This window comes from Myotis lucifugus, unplaced genomic scaffold (genome assembly GCF_000147115.1).
Source record: "Myotis lucifugus unplaced genomic scaffold, Myoluc2.0 scaffold_190, whole genome shotgun sequence".
Classification (NCBI taxonomy): domain Eukaryota; kingdom Metazoa; phylum Chordata; class Mammalia; order Chiroptera; family Vespertilionidae; genus Myotis; species Myotis lucifugus.
Genome location: NW_005871238.1, coordinates 2,046,567 through 2,063,959, shown reverse-complemented (window position 1 = coordinate 2,063,959; position 17,393 = coordinate 2,046,567). Strand labels below are relative to the sequence as shown.

The window sequence follows — 17,393 nt, the reverse complement described above, 5'->3', positions numbered from 1 at the left end:
GAGGAGGAGAAAACCGATGTGGAAATCTTCCGTGGTCTAAAGCTGATCTCTAACACGCAGAAAACAGATGTCTTCCTTGAGAGAAAAGGTAGAAAGAGAACAGGAGGCTCGTGTTCATCCTCCCCTATCTGTGTAGGACGTTCTCACACTCACAGTGCATTTGAGATTGCCTTTTGCCTTTTCTTTCAGTTCCAGGACAATGGGGACTGTATGCTGGGCTGGCTTTAGGGGGCGTCATTGGTGTCATCCTGATTCTCCAAGTGGCAATACTTCTATTCAGAAGAAAAGGTAGGTGTCTAACAATAAAGAGATGCTTATCAGAGTCTCTGTGGTAAGCAGGGGACCTCTCACCACAAGCACGAACTTGCTGTCTTCGATTTAGCTTTCCTCAGGGAGTACCTTTGCAAAAACACTGAGCAAACATATCCTGGGACCTTGTTCAGTTCAGTCCAATTCAAAATGTCTCAATCCCCTACACCAGTGGTGGGCAAACTCATTAGTCAAAAGAGCCAAATATCAACAGTACAACGATTGAAATTTTTTCTGAGAGCCAAATTTTTTAAACTTAAACTATATAGGTAGGTACATTGTTATTAACTTAATTAGGGTACTCCTAAGCTGGCCTTTGCTAAAAACGTCCTCAATCTGATTGAGGTACGTTCGCTGAGGTCGACCCCTTCCAACTCTCCCATCCACACTCGTATACTTGTTTCGTCTATCTCCTTTCCTTCATCCTCTCTATATGTCCAAACCATCTCAACATACCTTTCTCCATCCTCGACACTACATCTTCTTTCACTCCACAACGTTCCCTAAAATTAACTTAATAAACTTTACTTTTGTCACCCGCGCGCGATTTGCGGACGCGACTAGCACTAACCACTGCACATAAGACTGCTGACTGACTGGCTCACTCAACTCGTGCATGAATCGCGCGCCTCCCCCCCACCCCTCTGCGTATCCCGCGGCCCACCTGCTCCGCGTCTCCCGGCACCCCACCGACCAACACCCCCCACTTCTTCTAACGCCACTTCTTCAAAATAGACTCGCCCAGGCCGAAAACCGACTTCTGCGCATGGGCCACGAAGTTTCAATCGCACTGTACGTGAGCGCCCGCACATGGTATTTTGTGGAAGAGCCACACTCTAGGGGCCAAAGAGCCGCATGTGGCTCGCAAGCCGCGGTTTGCCAACCACTGCCCTATACTAGCCTATGGGGATAAAAAGAGACATGAGCTTTAGGTATCTAACATGGGAGACATTATACACAGTTAGTTTTAATTCAATGTGACAAATACTGCTGAAGGGGTACTGACCAGAGTTTTAATTGGAGCAGAACTCAGAGGACTCTTGGATCTCATTCAAGAAAAGTTGTAATTATTGACCAATAACAGGACATTATAATACATTTTTGCGCAAGGGTCGAAATCTTGCTATAATTTCTCGCTACTCTTATGATATCCCTCTGAGAGAAGTAGGGTGACTGTTTCTATGTGACTTAGCAATGGGCTAACAGAGGCACAGAGAGGCCAAGTGACTTGTCCAAGGCCACCCAGCTGGTTGGCAAGGAAATGAGAACTGTAACTAACTATGTCTCCCAGCCACCAGGGTGCATTCCCCTGGGAAGGCCCACAGGTCATCAGAAAACAGCAGAGGGATCACTCTTTACTAAGACTTTTGCACAAATCCCGACTCACCTTGCGAAAGTGTGCAATTTGTGAGGTTGCTTAAAGCCAAACTAAGTAATACAGTAAGTCATCCAGAATAGACTAAAACCATCAAGGCCCAATGGTTTCCTTGCAGTTTAAGTGCCTAGAAGTAGTTTCTCCTGCCTTTTCCTCCAAACGGTCCTATGATTCAGTGTCTCAAGGCAGTGTGCTCCCCTCCACCACACTTTACTCACCCACCCACCCACACGAGGGCCCCCAGACCCGCGTGGGGAGGAGAGAACATATCTTCATGTCATCAAGCTGACGGCTAAGCTCATTCGCAAGTAGATCTATCTTGCCCACATGTAACCTTTTCGGAAAAGCCCTTACCTCAGCACTCTGATGTTGGTTTTGCTTATATAAGAAAATCTAGATCACAGCACAGCCACCTACTTTGTCTCATTTCCTCCATCTAAGAGTTCACTGGGGAGGAGGTGGAGGGAGGGGTGATTCAGACAGAACTCAAGAGGACAGCTGATGAGCATGGGGCAGGGCAACCACACTTGGCTTGGATAATAAGGAAAGAGTGAGATACCATGGTTGAGAAAACAAATTAACACACCCACGTTAACCTCATTAGTGGGAGGTGCTGGGAGTCTCGCCCACATTTTTTCATCAACTACATCCTACTCCTCATATAGTTGTGCTCTGAAGGGACTAGTACTCTTCATCCCACGACAATTTCCTACCACCGTCCCCAACACACACATCCGTCCTCATAGCCAGTCACCATGTATTCCTTGTCAGCCAGGAGCACAAAAACCCTGTCTCAAACCTGTGGGAAAACCCGTTCTTAATATCTATCCCTTCAAAGACTCTGCTCAAGAGGTCCTGTTGGCAGTTTCTAATGCTGCCATCTGCCGAATGCAGCTGGACTCCGAAGGTTTCCCAATGGACTCTGGCAACTTCATGTCCAGAAAACACTGATTGAGAACATGGGCTTTGACATTAGACAGACTTACATTTGAATGCAGATGTTGCCACTGACCAAACAAATGACTTAACCTCCCCTCTGGAAAATGAGAATAATATTATGTACTTCATGTTCTTGTCATGGGGATGCATGAATTCATACACAGAAATCAGAGGATACAGCGGCTTCTGTGGATAGATGTCAGAGAGGTAGATGATAGATAGATAGATAGATAGATAGATAGATAGATAGATAGATAGATAGAAGATAGATAGATGATAGATAGATAGATAGATAGATAGATAGATAGATAGATAGATAGATGATAGACAGACAGACATAGCTCTAATGTAGTGAGTGAAAACATCAATAGTGAAGTCGTATGGCCAGCAGAGGGCAGCACAGGAAGCACCTGGGAAAGGTACCTTGTTTTAAAGATTTAAAGTACTTGAAGTCATGGTAGCTTTATGCTTCAGGTGAGAGCTGAAAAGGACATTAGACAGTCTACATCTTCATTTTAAAGGCATGGTAACAGAAGAGACCCAGTTAGCTGACATGTTTTGGTCAATGCCACACAGCTGACGAGGGCTAGAATGTAGATGCCCTAATGCTAAGGCCTTTTTCATGAGACCCGAAGGCTTCACTGACTTGGAGCAGAGTCGAGCTGGCTCCTGGACACTTGCTCTTACCCTGGAACAAAATAGGAGACTACATGATCTTGGTCCCATGGTCTTTTTGAGAAGCAACGTTCAACCTTACTTTTTCCATCTGACCATGTAGGACTGTCCCCCACAACTCTACATTTCAGCCTGAGCTGACCTGTAAGACTGAAAGGCCTTGAAAACTGGGGTCCGTTCTTTATTTGTTCTCCTACAGCACCTAGGGCAGTGCTAGGTGGGCACTTCTAACTTGCAAACATTCATAGATTTGAACTGAAAGGATATATTACAGTTAACCACAGTTCAAATGCTCAATAGCCACCTGTGGCTACCTATTAGACTGCAGACATGAAACATTTTCATCATCACAGGAAATTCTATTGCACAGAAATGGTCTGGAAGGATAGAAATCAAGCTGTGAAAAGCGATTATTTCTGAGAATGAAATTGCACAGCTGAATGGGGTAGAGGGATATCATTTTTATTCTATACAATTTTTTAAATATTGTTATTGATTTCAGGAAGGAAAGGAGAAGAAGAGAGAGAGATAGGAACATCAATGATGAGAGAGAATCATTGACCAGCTGCCTCCCGCATGCCCCCTACTGGGGATCGATCCTACAACCTGGGCATGTGCCCTGACTGGGATCCAACTGGGACCTCCTTCCTGGTTTATAGGTCGACATTCAACCACTGAGCCACGCCGGCAGGCTTACTCTATACAATTTTTATTTTTGTAACGAGAATGGATTATTTCTATAATTTTAAAAAGTTGTAAAACTGGTTAAAAACTAAAATGTTTTGCAACATTACTTTCCAGAAAGCCTGGACTCTGAACAAAATTTCCTGTTGGTAGGCAATAGAATGACATTATAACTTTATTTTCTAAGGAATCTCAGGAGCACTATCCCTCTTATAGTCCCTCCCCTTCACATACACATCAAGTCCCACTGAAACAGGGATGCAAGGACACTGTGAGTAAAGCAGTTTATGAGCTGAAGAATACAAGAATAAAAGGCATAAATAACTCACTCTGCCCTTTAAAAACTTAGGATCCTGTTAAAAAACCAGATACATCAAAAAATAAAGATTAAAATAATTTATGACACTTAACGTGAATTGGGAATTTACTATTTTCCAGGCACTATTCTAAACACTTCACAAGTCATGTCTCATGTTGTCATCACAACAGCCCTGTGAGGCAGGTGTTTCAACCCATTTCACAGACAAGAAATAGGCCCAGGGAGTTCAAGGAACTAACCTAATGCCATATGACAGCTGTCGGGGGGGTGGGGAGTGGGGAGGAGAACTCAGTGCTTTGTTCCCATGGTGCTCTTAGGGAACATTGGTACACAATGCGGGGGGCGGGTGGCGGGGGTTCATGCTGGCGACCAGAGGGAGATAACTCTACGGTTTCTTTTCTCCAGGTAAGACAGACCATTACGAGCCAACAGTGGAAGAAAAAAGCCTTACTATCTATGCCCAAGTCCAGAAATCAGGTGTAAGTTCTATACTTTCTTTTTCTGGGGTGTTTCTTACTGCTTCCTGCCAGTTCACCATGCATTTCTGACATTCACGGTCCTCCGTGGGTTCTGAAGCAGGGGAAGTTAAGGGAGCAGAAGTCAAGAGCTGAAAGGATACTAGCTTCAGTGTCAGATGGGACTATTTGTTAGCGAAATAACAGAAAATACCGGGTAATCTTCTGGTCATCTGTTTCTTCACAGGAAAAAAAAAAGGGAAGTTAGAAAGACATGACATGTGACTCCTTCCAGCTCGCACGCATTCTAGGAGTGTACCGTCCCAGGTTATGAAACTCTCTCCTTTTCTAGGATAAAAGGTGCAGGCGTGAGGAGAGTGGAACAGGTTTAGGAAAGCAATTGTGTGACAGGTTGGACTGGTCCACCTTTAGAAGTTTGCAAAGTGCCAAAGTGCCAAGGAAGGGAGGATTCTGGCTCAACAGGGGTGAAGAGATGGATGATGCTACGTAGGCTGAAAATGAAAGAAAGCAAAACTGTGATGGTTGGACTGAGACAGCAGAGAGGGATAAAGAAATTAGAGTTATGATGACGTTGAGCAGATGTTAAGAGGGGGATTACAGGGATTGTGATTAGCTATTATGATATTACTAGAGGCCCGGTGCACAAAAATTTGTGCACTCGGGGGGAGGGGGAGTCCCTCAGCCCGGCCTGTGCCCTCTCGCAGTCTGGGACCCCTCAGGGGTGACCACTTGCTGGCTTAGGCCTGCTCTCTGGGGGATTGGGCCTAAGATGGCAATCAGACATCCCTCTGGCAGCCTGGCAGCCCTCGGGGGATGTCCACTTGCCAGCGGGGAGCAGGCCTAAACTGCAGTCGGACATCCTTAGCGCTGCTGAGGAGGCAGGAGAGGCTCCCACCACCACTGCTGTACTGACAGCCGTCAGCGTGGCTTGTGGCTAAGCAGAGCTCCCCCAGTGAGAGCGCACTGACCACCAGAGGGCAGCTCCTGCATTGAGCGTCTGCCCCCTGGTGGTCAGTGTGTGTCATAGTGACCAGTCATTCCCAGTCCTTCTGCTGTTAGAGTTTGTTTAGCTTCTATAATCGCAACATTGTTGCATCCGAAGCTCAGAGCTGGGCTGTGGCAGGCGGGGAACCTTGGCTTCCTCCGTCACTGGAGCAAGCAAGCCTCATGTTCGCTTCAGCTACGTGGCTGCCGGCCGCCATCTTGGCTGGCAGTTAATTTGCATATCTCGCTGATTAGCCAATGGGAAGGGTAGCGAATCAACGGTTAATTACCATGTTTGTCTATTATTAGATAGAATAGTTTTTCCTACATGAAAACAATTCTAGGTGATAGGCCAGTATCTGGTCATTCAGAGTTGACTGGAAAGCAAATTCTGGAGTAAGGGATATAAAGGCAAAGGGATCTTTGATTAGTACGTTGGGAAATTGCATCAGATGAAAATAAATGCAGTTCTGATAACCAGAGATGAACTTTTGGACAAAGCTCTTGTTTCTGCTGTCCTCTAGTGGCCCGGAGGGTTTATTACACAGGCCACGACAACCACTGAGAACCATCCTCCATTTAAATATATTAGAGTCTCAAGAGCAACCTCCATTCTTGCATTTATACATTTAGGTAACCAGGTTCAGCTTTATCATGGTGCCTTCCCTATCTATTCCATGCAGTAAGCACCCCTCTTTCTACTGTATAAAGTATGGCATAGATACCAAAAGTGCACAATGTATGTGTCAGCTCAATGAGTTACCCCATCTTAATATCTAGTAAAGCAAATCCTCCTACCTTGTTTTTCTTTAAGAGTTTTTGACCATTTATATGTATTTTAGAATCAACTTCTCAAGTATCACAAAAAGGGAAAAAAATCCTACCAGGATTGCACTGAATCTACAGGTCTATTTGAGGAGAAATTATATCTTGCAGTATCGAGTCTCCCTAATACCATAAAACTATTACTCATATAAAGGAACAGAACATTGGCAGCAACCCCCGGCCCTCCTGGTGCCCCTCCCAATCACTAACTTCTCACTCTTCCCCTAAGATAACACTATCCTGGCTTCTAAAACTATAATTTAGTTTTCTCTCTTTTTCTCTTGATTTTATGAAAATGGAATCCTACGGTATCTTTCCTCTTGTTTGATTTCTTTTGCTCAATATTACCTTTATGATATTCATACATGTCTTTGAGCTTAGATATAATACATTCATTTTCCTTGTTTTATAGATGTCAATGCACGACTATACTAGTTTATTTATCCAGTTGACTATTGATGAACATTTGGATTATTTCCAGTGTGAAGCTACTATAAAAATGGCACTATGAACACTCAAACATATGTCTCTCTCTTGGTAGACATGTGCACATATTTTTGTATGGTATACACTTAGAAGTAGAATTGCTGAATCATAGAGTATGCATATCTTCAAATTTACTAGATAAAGCCAGACTGTTTTTTCAAAGTGGGTGTAACAACTTACTTTTCTATCAGATATGTTGAGCAGATATGAAGAGGGAGGCTAAAGGGATTATGATTAGCCATTATGATATTACTAGAGGCCCAGTGCACAGATTTGTGCATGGGTGGAGTCCCTCAGCCTGGCCTGCAGGGATCAGGCTGAAACCAGCTCTCCGACATCCCCCGAGAGGTCCCGGATTGCTAGAGGGCACAGGCCAGGCCAAGAGACCCTACTAGTGCATGATCAGGGCAGGGAGGGAGGGCTCCAGGGCATTCCAGACCATCTTGCCCAGTCCCGATAGACCGGACCCCAGCAGCAAGCTAACCTGTCAGAGCATCTGCCCCCTAGTGGTCAGTGTGCATCATAGCAACAGTTGAACGAACTGTCAGACACTTAGCATATTAGGCTTTTATTATATAGGATAGTTATAAGAATTTCAGTTGCTATACATTATAATCAAAATTTGGTATTATTAGTCTTTCAAATTTTAGTTATTCTGTGGATTTTTATGGTTTTATTTTGTATTCCCCTCATTATTAAGGAAGTTGAAAAGCTTCCCATATGTTTATTGCCCATATTAATACTATCCTCTTTCTTAAAGTGCTAATAAATCTCTAGCCCATTTTCTTTTGAGTTCCAGACTTTTTTATGGATTAGTAAAGCTCTTAAATATTTTTACCATTTTGGCAGTTATATGTTAGCAAATACCTTCATTCATTCTGTGGCTTGCCTTTGCAATTTCCCAGAGATGCCTTTTGATGAGGACAATTTCTTTCCATTTTTTGTTTTTTAGTGTAGAGCATTTAGTAATCTCTTTCTTTATAGGTAGCACTTTTTATGTTCTGTTTGAGGAATCTTTCTCTACTTCCAGGTAATGAAGATATTCTACCATCTTCTTAAAGGTGTATGGTTTATCTTTCTCATTTATTCTGTTATGTACCTGAAAATGATTTTTGGAGTAGAGTGTGAGATGGGTTAACTTTCATTTTTTCCCGTGTGCATAGCCTATTGACCATTTATCAAAAAGATTGCCCTTGCCCACTGCAGTGCCACCTTCATCATAGACCAAGGGCCATATATGTGTGAATCTATTTTGAGGTTGTCTAATCTGCTCCATTGGTCTATTTGTTTATACTTGCACAAGTCCTGCACTATCTTTACAAATCTGTGATTACTGATTTATCATAAGTTTGAGATCTGGTAAAATGAGTTTTTTTCCCTTGTTCTTGTTCTTCTGCAAGAGTTCTTGGCTATTTTAGGTCTTTTTCAGGTTTTTTTTTACTATTTATTTTATTTTATTTTTTAGTTGAATTTATTGGCGTGGCATTGGTTCACAAAGTCATACAGGTTTCAAGCTCAATAAAACATCATCTGCACACTGCATCGTGCACCCTCTGCCCCAAGCAAAGTCTTATTTCTTCCCCACTTCCCCTGCCCTTTGCCCACCTCCACCTACACCACAATCCCTTTCACTCTGGCTATCACCACGCTGTTGTCTGTGTCTATATATTTCTTTAATTCACTTTGTCAAGTTCTACCTAAGAATCCTGCTGGAATTTTAATTAGTACTGCAGTGACCAATTTGAGGAGACGAAACATATTTATAGAGCTAAGTCATTAAACTAAAAAGATTATATAGACTTTTCTTTATTTCAGTCTTGATTTCTGTAAGTGATGTTTTATAATTTTTTGCATGAGAGTAGTTGTACATTCTTCATAATCTGTTATTTGGCATTTGAGCATTTGATGTTTTGGGATACTATCAGCAATGTTATCTTTAAAAAATTTTTAGTTTCTGTTTATTACTGATATATAGGAATACAATTAATTTTTATATATTAACCTTATATTTGCAACATTGCTAAATCATTTATAAACTGCAGACATTTATCTGTAGATGATTTTGGAATTTTTTTCTGTACACAATTGTGCCACCTATAAAAAAATTATAGTTTTTATTTTTCATTTTCAATTCACATAACTTTCTTTTTCTTGCCCTGTTTTATTGCCTGAGACATCCCACACAATGCTAAATGGAAGTAATAACAATGGTATCCTTGCATGGTCCCAAACTCAAAAGAAAAATGTTCAATATCTTACCATATATCTTACCATTAAATATGATTTTTGCTGAACATTGTTTATAGCTGTCTTTTTATCTGATTAAGAATATTCTCTTCGCCCTGGCTGGTGTTCTCAGTGGTTAGAGTGTCAGCCACAAACTGAAGGGTCTCTGGTTCGATTTCCAAAGGCACATACCTGGGTTGCAACTTTGAGTCCTGGCCCCAATCAGAGCATGTGCGGGAGGCAACCAATCTGTGTCTTTCTTACATCGATGTTTCTCTCTCTCTTTCTCTCTCTCTCTCCCTTTCTCTCTCTCCCTTCCTCACTCCCATGCTCCACTCTCTCTAAAATCAATGGAAAAGATATCTTCTGGTGAGGATTATCAACAACACAAAAGAATTTCTCTTCAAACTATGTAAAAAATTATATAGTAAATCAAACACTTATTTAAGACCAATCTATGTACATTTGCTATTTTAAATATTAGCAGTAATTAAAATGTATAAAAATGTTGCCCATGAGAGAGAAATATTATTCATGTGCTTAAATTTAAAATAGGTAATTGAATAAGAGGTTTAGTCTTATGTTTACAAGTGTGGGAACATGAAAGACATGAAGAACTAGTCACATTGACATTTCAAATTAAAAATCTAAGTTAAGTTGTTAGACAATTGAATACTGTGAAGAGAATGAAGCACTGAAAATTTCTGAATGTAGTTTAAAACCTTTGAAGAGTATAATTTCCCAGAAATTATTAAAATTTGTTTGAATAGAATAAGATTTATAAGCCTGGACTTTCTTTCTTAAGGAGGCATTTGGATTTAACTTGAATACATTGAATATTAATTTTAAAATTAATACAAATTAAAAAATAAGAACAAAAAATATTCTCTCCTAATCCTGATCTGCTAAGACATTTTATCAAAAATTAATTGATGTTGAATTTTATCAACACTCTGCACCTGTTGATATAATCTTATGATTTTGAAAATTTTATCTTTTGTATTTATCTACTGAACTACACCAATTTGCAAAGATTAAACCAACTTTGTATTCCTGGAATAGAAGCAATTTAGTCTGGTCCTTTTTGCCAGATTTTATTTGCTAATACTTTAGGATTTTTTTCTGTTTATGTTTCTGAATGAAATTGGTCTGCATTTTTTTCTTTCTTGCAATGGTTTTGTTATCAAGAGTATGCTAACCTCACAAAATAAGCTAGGGTGTGTTGGTTTCCTAGTGCTACTGTAACAACTACAGACTTGGTGACTTAAAACAACGAAAATTTATTATCTAACAGTTCTGAAGGCCTGAAGTCCACAGGAAGGGGTCAGTGGGCCTGGCTCCTGCTGAGGCCCTGGGGGAGTCTTTCCTTGCTTCTTCCAGCTTCTGGTGGCTCCGGGGGCTCCCTGGCATTTGTTGGCTTGTAGCTGCATCGCTCCAATTTCTGCATCCATCTTCACAGAACTTTCCTCTCTCTGTCTCTCTGTGGCTTCTCCTTTTCTGTCTCTTGTAAGGATACTTATCACTGGATTTAAGACCTACTCTAATCCCACATGACCTCATTTGGAAATTATTACCGTAACTATATCTACAAAGATCCTATTCCAAATAAGGTCACATTTGAGATTCTGGGTGAATCTATTTGGGGGAAGCGGGCCACAATTCAACTCATTACAGGATGTATGTCCTTCTTGTTATTCTTTGGAAATGTTTGGGTACAATTTAAATATTTGGCAGAATTCATGAGTGAAGCCAGGGGTTTCTTTGAGAAGATATTTAAATTATATTTTTATTATTTGCCTATTAAACAAATTTTTATTTCTATCTTTTATTGGTTACCCTAGAAATAAGGAAATGCAACCTTGACTGATCAAAGTCTAAATGTATTTCCTTCCTGGGCAATACTTTAACTTCACCTTTATTTTTTTTTATTTTTTTTTTTTATTGCTTAAAGCATTACAAAGGGTATTACATATATGTCCTTTTATTTTTTTTTAACTCCATCTTTAAGTTCACCTCTTGATTTATGTTCCTTTTTGGTCATTATTTTAATTTCATATATGTTTTAAACATACAAGACTTATCCACATCTTTATAGTTTTTTTTCACATTTACAATGCCTATGTGATATTCTATAAAGATTGTGATAACATGGACAATTATCCACATTTACTAATATTTCCTTTGTTCTTCTTTTTAATGGCTATTTAATACCCTCATAAAGGCTATAATAACATAGAAAACTCTTTACCAAATAAATGTCTGCTGTCTGCTAGGGACTCTTATAGGTCTTATCAGGGCTAGCACCTTGCACAGTTCCAGGGGATAGCATTCATAAAGAATGTGGGTATAATATGCATTATTTTTGCAAATAATGGAGTTTCTTGCAAATAATCCTTCCTGGAGTTGTGCCCTAACTGAAGGCTTCAAGATGCAAAAAGGTACTAAGCTATTACACCATGTTTAAAAGGATCCCCTAAACCTAGATAAAAATCCTGAAGAGAAATCTAACAACCTGCTAACCACATTGTGTTAAAGTGATGAAACTATGTGTGTTTCCACTATACTTTTCTCTTCTTCCTAAACTTTTTAATGAGATGTGAAAAGCTATGTTCTTTGCCTTCTCCCCATGCCTCTAAGTCAGGTCATAGAAGCATCCCCCCAGGCCGTCAGACAGACAGGGGTTGCTTCTGTTTCTTGTGCATCTCATTATTACAAGTAATTCTTCCTTAAATTCAAAATTTCTCCAAAATACAGCATCTACAAATTGTATGGGATCTTGGAAGTCATCTATTTGAACCAGGCAATTACTGTTTGAATTACTTTCTACAACATTACTTTCAAAGTGTTGGCTATCTTCCTTTTACTAAAATATAATCTCAGACCAACCATTAGCAGCATCACTTGGGATCTTACTAGAAATGCAGAATCCCAGGCCCCACCCCAGACCTTCTGAAATAGAACCAGCCTCCTAAGAAAATCCCTAGGTAGCCCTAGCCAGTTTGGCTCAGTGGATAGAGCGTCGGCCTGTGGACTGAAGGGTTCCAGGTTCACTTCCAATCAAAGGCATATGCCTGGGTTGCAGGCTTGATCCCCAGTAGAGGGCATGCAGGAGGTAGCCAATCAATGATTCTCTCTCATCATTGGTGTTTCTATCTCTCTCTCCCTCTCCCTTCCTCTCTGAAATCAATAATAATTAATAAAAAAAAGAAAGAAAATCCCCAGGTAAACCATAGGTACATTGAAGTATGAGAAACCCTGAGCCACCCAAGCATTTTCAATGCAATTGCCTCCCAATGCAATTCATTCCACATTTGAGCACCTTTTATTTTAGAAAAATCTTTATTACATTGCACGAAAGATTTCCCTAAAATTCCAACCGGGGTTTAAACCTGAAGGACTCTACATGACAAACCCGATTTCTCTTCTACATGGCAGCTCATCAAAACACATGAAGAGACAGATCATGTTCTACCTGGAACCTTTTCTCCTTCAGTAACCTTTTCCAGTTCCTTACCTCTCCCTTAAGGTGACGAGATTCTAAGTTCTCTCCCATTAAAAGCCGTGTGCTTCAGTTTCAAGCCTTGCTCTATATCAGGAAAAGCGGAGAGTAGCATTAGTCTACACCAGAGTACCCGACATCCTTGCTGAACGGGTGACTTTTCTGGCACAAAATATGTCATCTCCCTCTTACAGGGTTGTGGTCACCATGTACCCTCCCACTGACTTCATCCTGGTATTGTAGATTGTAAGTCATTCAAAGTGACACCAGCACTGTTTGGTGGGGAATGCAAAGAAATATAGCCAATTTCTCAAGGAATTGGTCGTCTATTTGGAGAAACAAAGTTTAACTATGAGTGTGTTAAATTCAGCATACAGTTAAGTGCCTTAGTGTGTGGAGTAGATTTTAAATAACTGAGGAATTTGGGTAAAGGAAAGGTCATTGTAAGTTGGGCGACCGAAGGAGAAGGGTCTGATGGACAAGTGGTTGGTGGGCCTCCTGGCTTCAGTGCTTCCTGCATTGCACACATCAGGAAAGTACTAAACCGTTCCGGGCTTTGGCTTGTTCATCTGTGAAATGTGAGTGACAACTGTATTTAGCATACAGAGTGGTTGTGAGACAAATGAAAAGACATGTGAAGAACTTGGTAAAATTTAACACACATGTATGTGGTTATTATTAAGTTCCATATTTCATACAGGAAACAGAAGTAAGGAAGAGGCATGTTAGAGTGTGGGGATGGCATGAAGTCTGCGTGTAGTGGATGATATGAGCCAGGCTCCAATACCATGAGACGGCCTTCTCTTCAGGTGTCCCAGAGAGGGCCACACCGATCTTGGCTCTCTGGAAAGAAGGCCTTTCACACATCTGGGAAGCACAAATGATGAGTGAGGCTGGCGCATGGGGTTGTGAGCGCTAAGGTGTCACTGTGCAGTGCAGGCAAAGCCCCAAGATCTGAGTTCCAGGGAATTTGGGGGAGAATTTCCACCTGGGAAGGAGGCTGGACCAAATTATTCTCAGGAGTTTTCTCACTCAAAGCTTTTTGATTCTGTGCTTCTCGGTGGGGAATAACTCAGTGATGACTCCGTGGATGAGAAATTACTTTGCATTCAGCTGACTTCCTGCTTGATTTGCTTCTCTCTAGTCTGTTCAGAAGAAACCTGATCCCCTGCCCGCTCAGGACCCCTGCACCACCATTTATGTGGCTGCCACGGAGCCCGTCCCAGAGCCTGTGCAGGTGAGGCATCTCTGCAGAGAGGGAATCGGAGGAGAGGGAGGGGTGGGCGCCTGCAGAGCTGAAATGAAACAGAGGCCTGCAATGGACAAGCAGGCCCTCGCAAGAAGGTAGCAAGGAGCAGTTGGGGCCTTGGTTGCAGGGCTTCCGGGAACGCCTCGTGGCTGCTCACGTGGGTCACAGCTTCCTCTGCTCCCTAGTGTTTCTCAGAATCCGCTGTATCTTTGTTAAAAAATAAAGATTCCTGGAGTTTTCCACTCAGGATTCGGTTCGATCAGGATGCCTATGGAAAGCAACCAGGCAGCTACACATCTAAAATCAACATCCCTCGGGACCCAGACGCACCTTTAAGTTTGGGGATTGCGCCCTAGCCAGTGTTGCTCAGTGGATAGAGCATTGGCCTGCAGACTGAAGGTTCGATTCTGGCCAAGGGCACATGCCCGGGTTGAGGGCTCGATCCCCAATGGGAGGCATGCAGGAGGCAGCCAATCAATGATTCCCTCTCATCATTGATGTTTCTGTCTCTTGCTACCTCTTCCTTCCTCTCTGAAATCAATAAAAGAATATTTAAAAAAAAAAAGTTTGGGGATTGCAGTTTGAGTCCAGGAGTCCTCAAGTCCAGCTGCGTAACAGAATCATCTGTCAAATGCCTGTGTCTGGGCTCCGTCCCGCCCGATTAAATAGGCACCTGATTCTATTTAATCAGAATATTTAGGGCCTGAGCGCTGCGTCCATATGGAACCCAGAAGAGACTGTGACTCGCAGCCCAAAATGAGCCTCGCCCATTCTACCCCGTCGCAAAATCCGCCTGGGATTCATTTCACTGGACAGCAAGCTCTCCTTTTACTAAATGGACAGAAATCAATTCTGGTCCGAAATCTTGGCTCTGGCTGTGCTGTATTAAATAAAGCACTTTAGGAGACGGTGAGGGTTAAAAGGCCACAGACATGCCTACATGTACCCCTCTTCTTCGAAGCTCTCACTGTACACATGCTCTGACTTCAAAATCTTTACAAAATCATGTAAATTTATCATGAAGTTCTCTGGGGAGAGAAAAACAGTGTATTTCACATTTCCTAGAAAAACCTCCTGATTCTTCCCATTTCTGTCTCTTTCTTTCTCGGACTCTTGAATCTCCTCTCCCTGTACACGGTCTTTGCCCCAAATCCTCACCTCCTCCCCCTCCGTCTCTCCTGCCTGAACCACTAACCCTTTGTAAAGCTCGGGAATTTGGAATTCTCTTAGCTTCTCCAAACTGTGCCCCATGAGAGCAAGACAAATGGTTTCCTTCTCCTTCTAAGTCAGGAGAAGGGAAGAGAGCAAGGAGGGGAGGGCACCGGGTTCTGGCCCTCAGATCCCCAGGACAGGTCTCCCTGTCTCCTGAGGGCAGGTGTCCACTTGGAAGGAGCCATAGTCCATCTTGTGGGCGGGACAGGCAGCTGGGGCTGAGTGCCACCTCCAACAGCGGTGCCTGACCTTGACAGACAGGCCCTGAGCCAGTCTCTGTGCTACAAGATTTCTGAGGCCCCTCCCTTTTCCTAAGCAGGGCTGTTTCTCTTCGTTCCTGTGAAGCTAGAGCCCGTCCCCCCACTCACAGACGCCCTCTGTTTTGCCCCCAGGAGCCGAGCTCCATCACCGTCTACGCCAGTGTGACACTTCCAGAGAGCTGACACCACAGACCCAGCGAAGGGACTGGCGGAAGGAGGACGGAGGAGCCAAAAGAAACACTGAACTTGGCCCCAGGCCTCAAGTTCTTAGGATACTCTACACACCTGCACTCCTCGGATCAGCTCCCTGGGGATGTCGCTTCCACACCCACCCGTGACAGGGACAAGCAGGGGAAGTTTCCCACGCACTTAGCCTGCTCTGCAGGGCACAGGCCCAGGACAGGTTTCCGTCTCTGTGGTGCAGCAGACGAATGACAATGCAAAGCCACGAGTCTAGACCTTCGGGTGTCTTGCTCTTCGCTGGGAGTGGATAAGGAAAGCCAAAGGCAGAAAGCCAGCACACAGAGCTCGTAGCTCAGGCGCTGGCCAGCAGCAGAGCCCGGAACCGTTTCCACCCTGGCTGCCTGTTCTTGGTTCTGGGAGCTGCTCTGGGTCACCAGGCAGGCCTGCTCCAGGCTCTGTGCCTCGGGTTCTCTCTCTGGATGGGCAATGAAGGAGGAGCTCCTTATTCTATGTAAAACACTGCGACAAAAGAAGCTAAAGAGTCAATAAACTGACAACATGGCTTTGAGGTCTCCGAGCTTTGAATAATGGAATGAAAATCATCTAAGATTCTTAAAAAGCATAGTTTTAAGAATGTGCAAATGGTGGGTGCTCAGATTTAAAGAAATGTGGCGAGTATTTGGTGATGCTGTTACAAAGGAATTTGCGGTCATCAGAACTTATTTTAGGGTGATTTTTCACTTCCCCAAATTATTTTTAAATTCTAGTTCTCTGTTTGCTCCGTTGAGCAACAAATCTGGAGCTTCAGCTAAGACTTGTCAACCTTATTCTGAACTCGTTTTACTACATCGGCCGCCTCACATCACCAGGGTCTCTAGCAGGACCTTCCTAACTCCTCGCGCTGAATCTATCCTGAAGTAGAAAATTAACATATTTCAGCCTCACAGTTTCAAGGAATTGAATGCTTAATAAATTGCAGGCTGCAGACAGAGAGCTTCCTTCATAAAGTCCTATTTTCTTCCTATTCTCTTGCTTTCAGACATTCCTTCCTCAATGGAAGCCCTTCCTCTTTCCGACCGGCACTTGTGTGACACTAAGAAAGCACCGGCTGTCTTCCAACCATGTCACGAGGGTCACCAACGTCCCGGCTCTGAACGCGGAGGTCCTTGTCACCTTGTACCTCCTCTGTTCAGTCCATTCGTACTTTAGTTCTGTTGCTCGGTGTAGCTCATTCCCTGGTAGCCATTTTGGTAATAGTGTTCTTAGCTGTGATCGACAGAAACTGGTCTGGATTTTGTCTTAATATATTTTTATTCATTTCAGAGAGGAACGGAGAGGGAGAGAGAGAGAGAAACATCAATGATGAGAGAGAATCACTGATTGGCTGCCTCCCGGGCATGTGCCCTTGACCGGAATCAAACCCGGGACCCTTCAGTCCGCAGGCCAACTCTCTACCCACTGAGCCAAACCGGGTAGGGCTGGGTTTTATTTTATTTTTTTAATGTAGAAAAGGATTCTACTGAAAAGATTTTGCAGGGGCTTCTGTAAAACCATCCTTTGAAAATGAGCAGGAAGTGGGAAGACATAGGCTGTGGCCAGGACCACAGCCCAAATCACAAACCCAGCTCAGGGATGGCAGTGCTGAGCACCTGTTGCTCCGCTGTTGTGGGCTCCACCACCCCCGCCCTACCT

The 17,393-nt window shown here is 42.9% G+C and overlaps 1 protein-coding gene across 1 annotated transcript in view; it reads left to right on the top strand.

The window, feature by feature from the left end:
- SLAMF1 (signaling lymphocytic activation molecule family member 1) overlaps positions 1-15,701 on the top strand; it is a 42,329-nt gene extending 26,628 nt beyond the window's left edge. Inside the window, exons 4-7 of the mRNA XM_014462802.2 lie at positions 190-288; positions 4,707-4,780; positions 13,942-14,034; positions 15,651-15,701. Of these exons, the coding sequence (XP_014318288.1) occupies positions 190-288; positions 4,707-4,780; positions 13,942-14,034; positions 15,651-15,701 (317 nt within the window). The remainder of the gene's footprint in view (positions 1-189; positions 289-4,706; positions 4,781-13,941; positions 14,035-15,650) is intronic.
- The last annotated feature ends 1,692 nt before the right edge of the window (positions 15,702-17,393 follow it).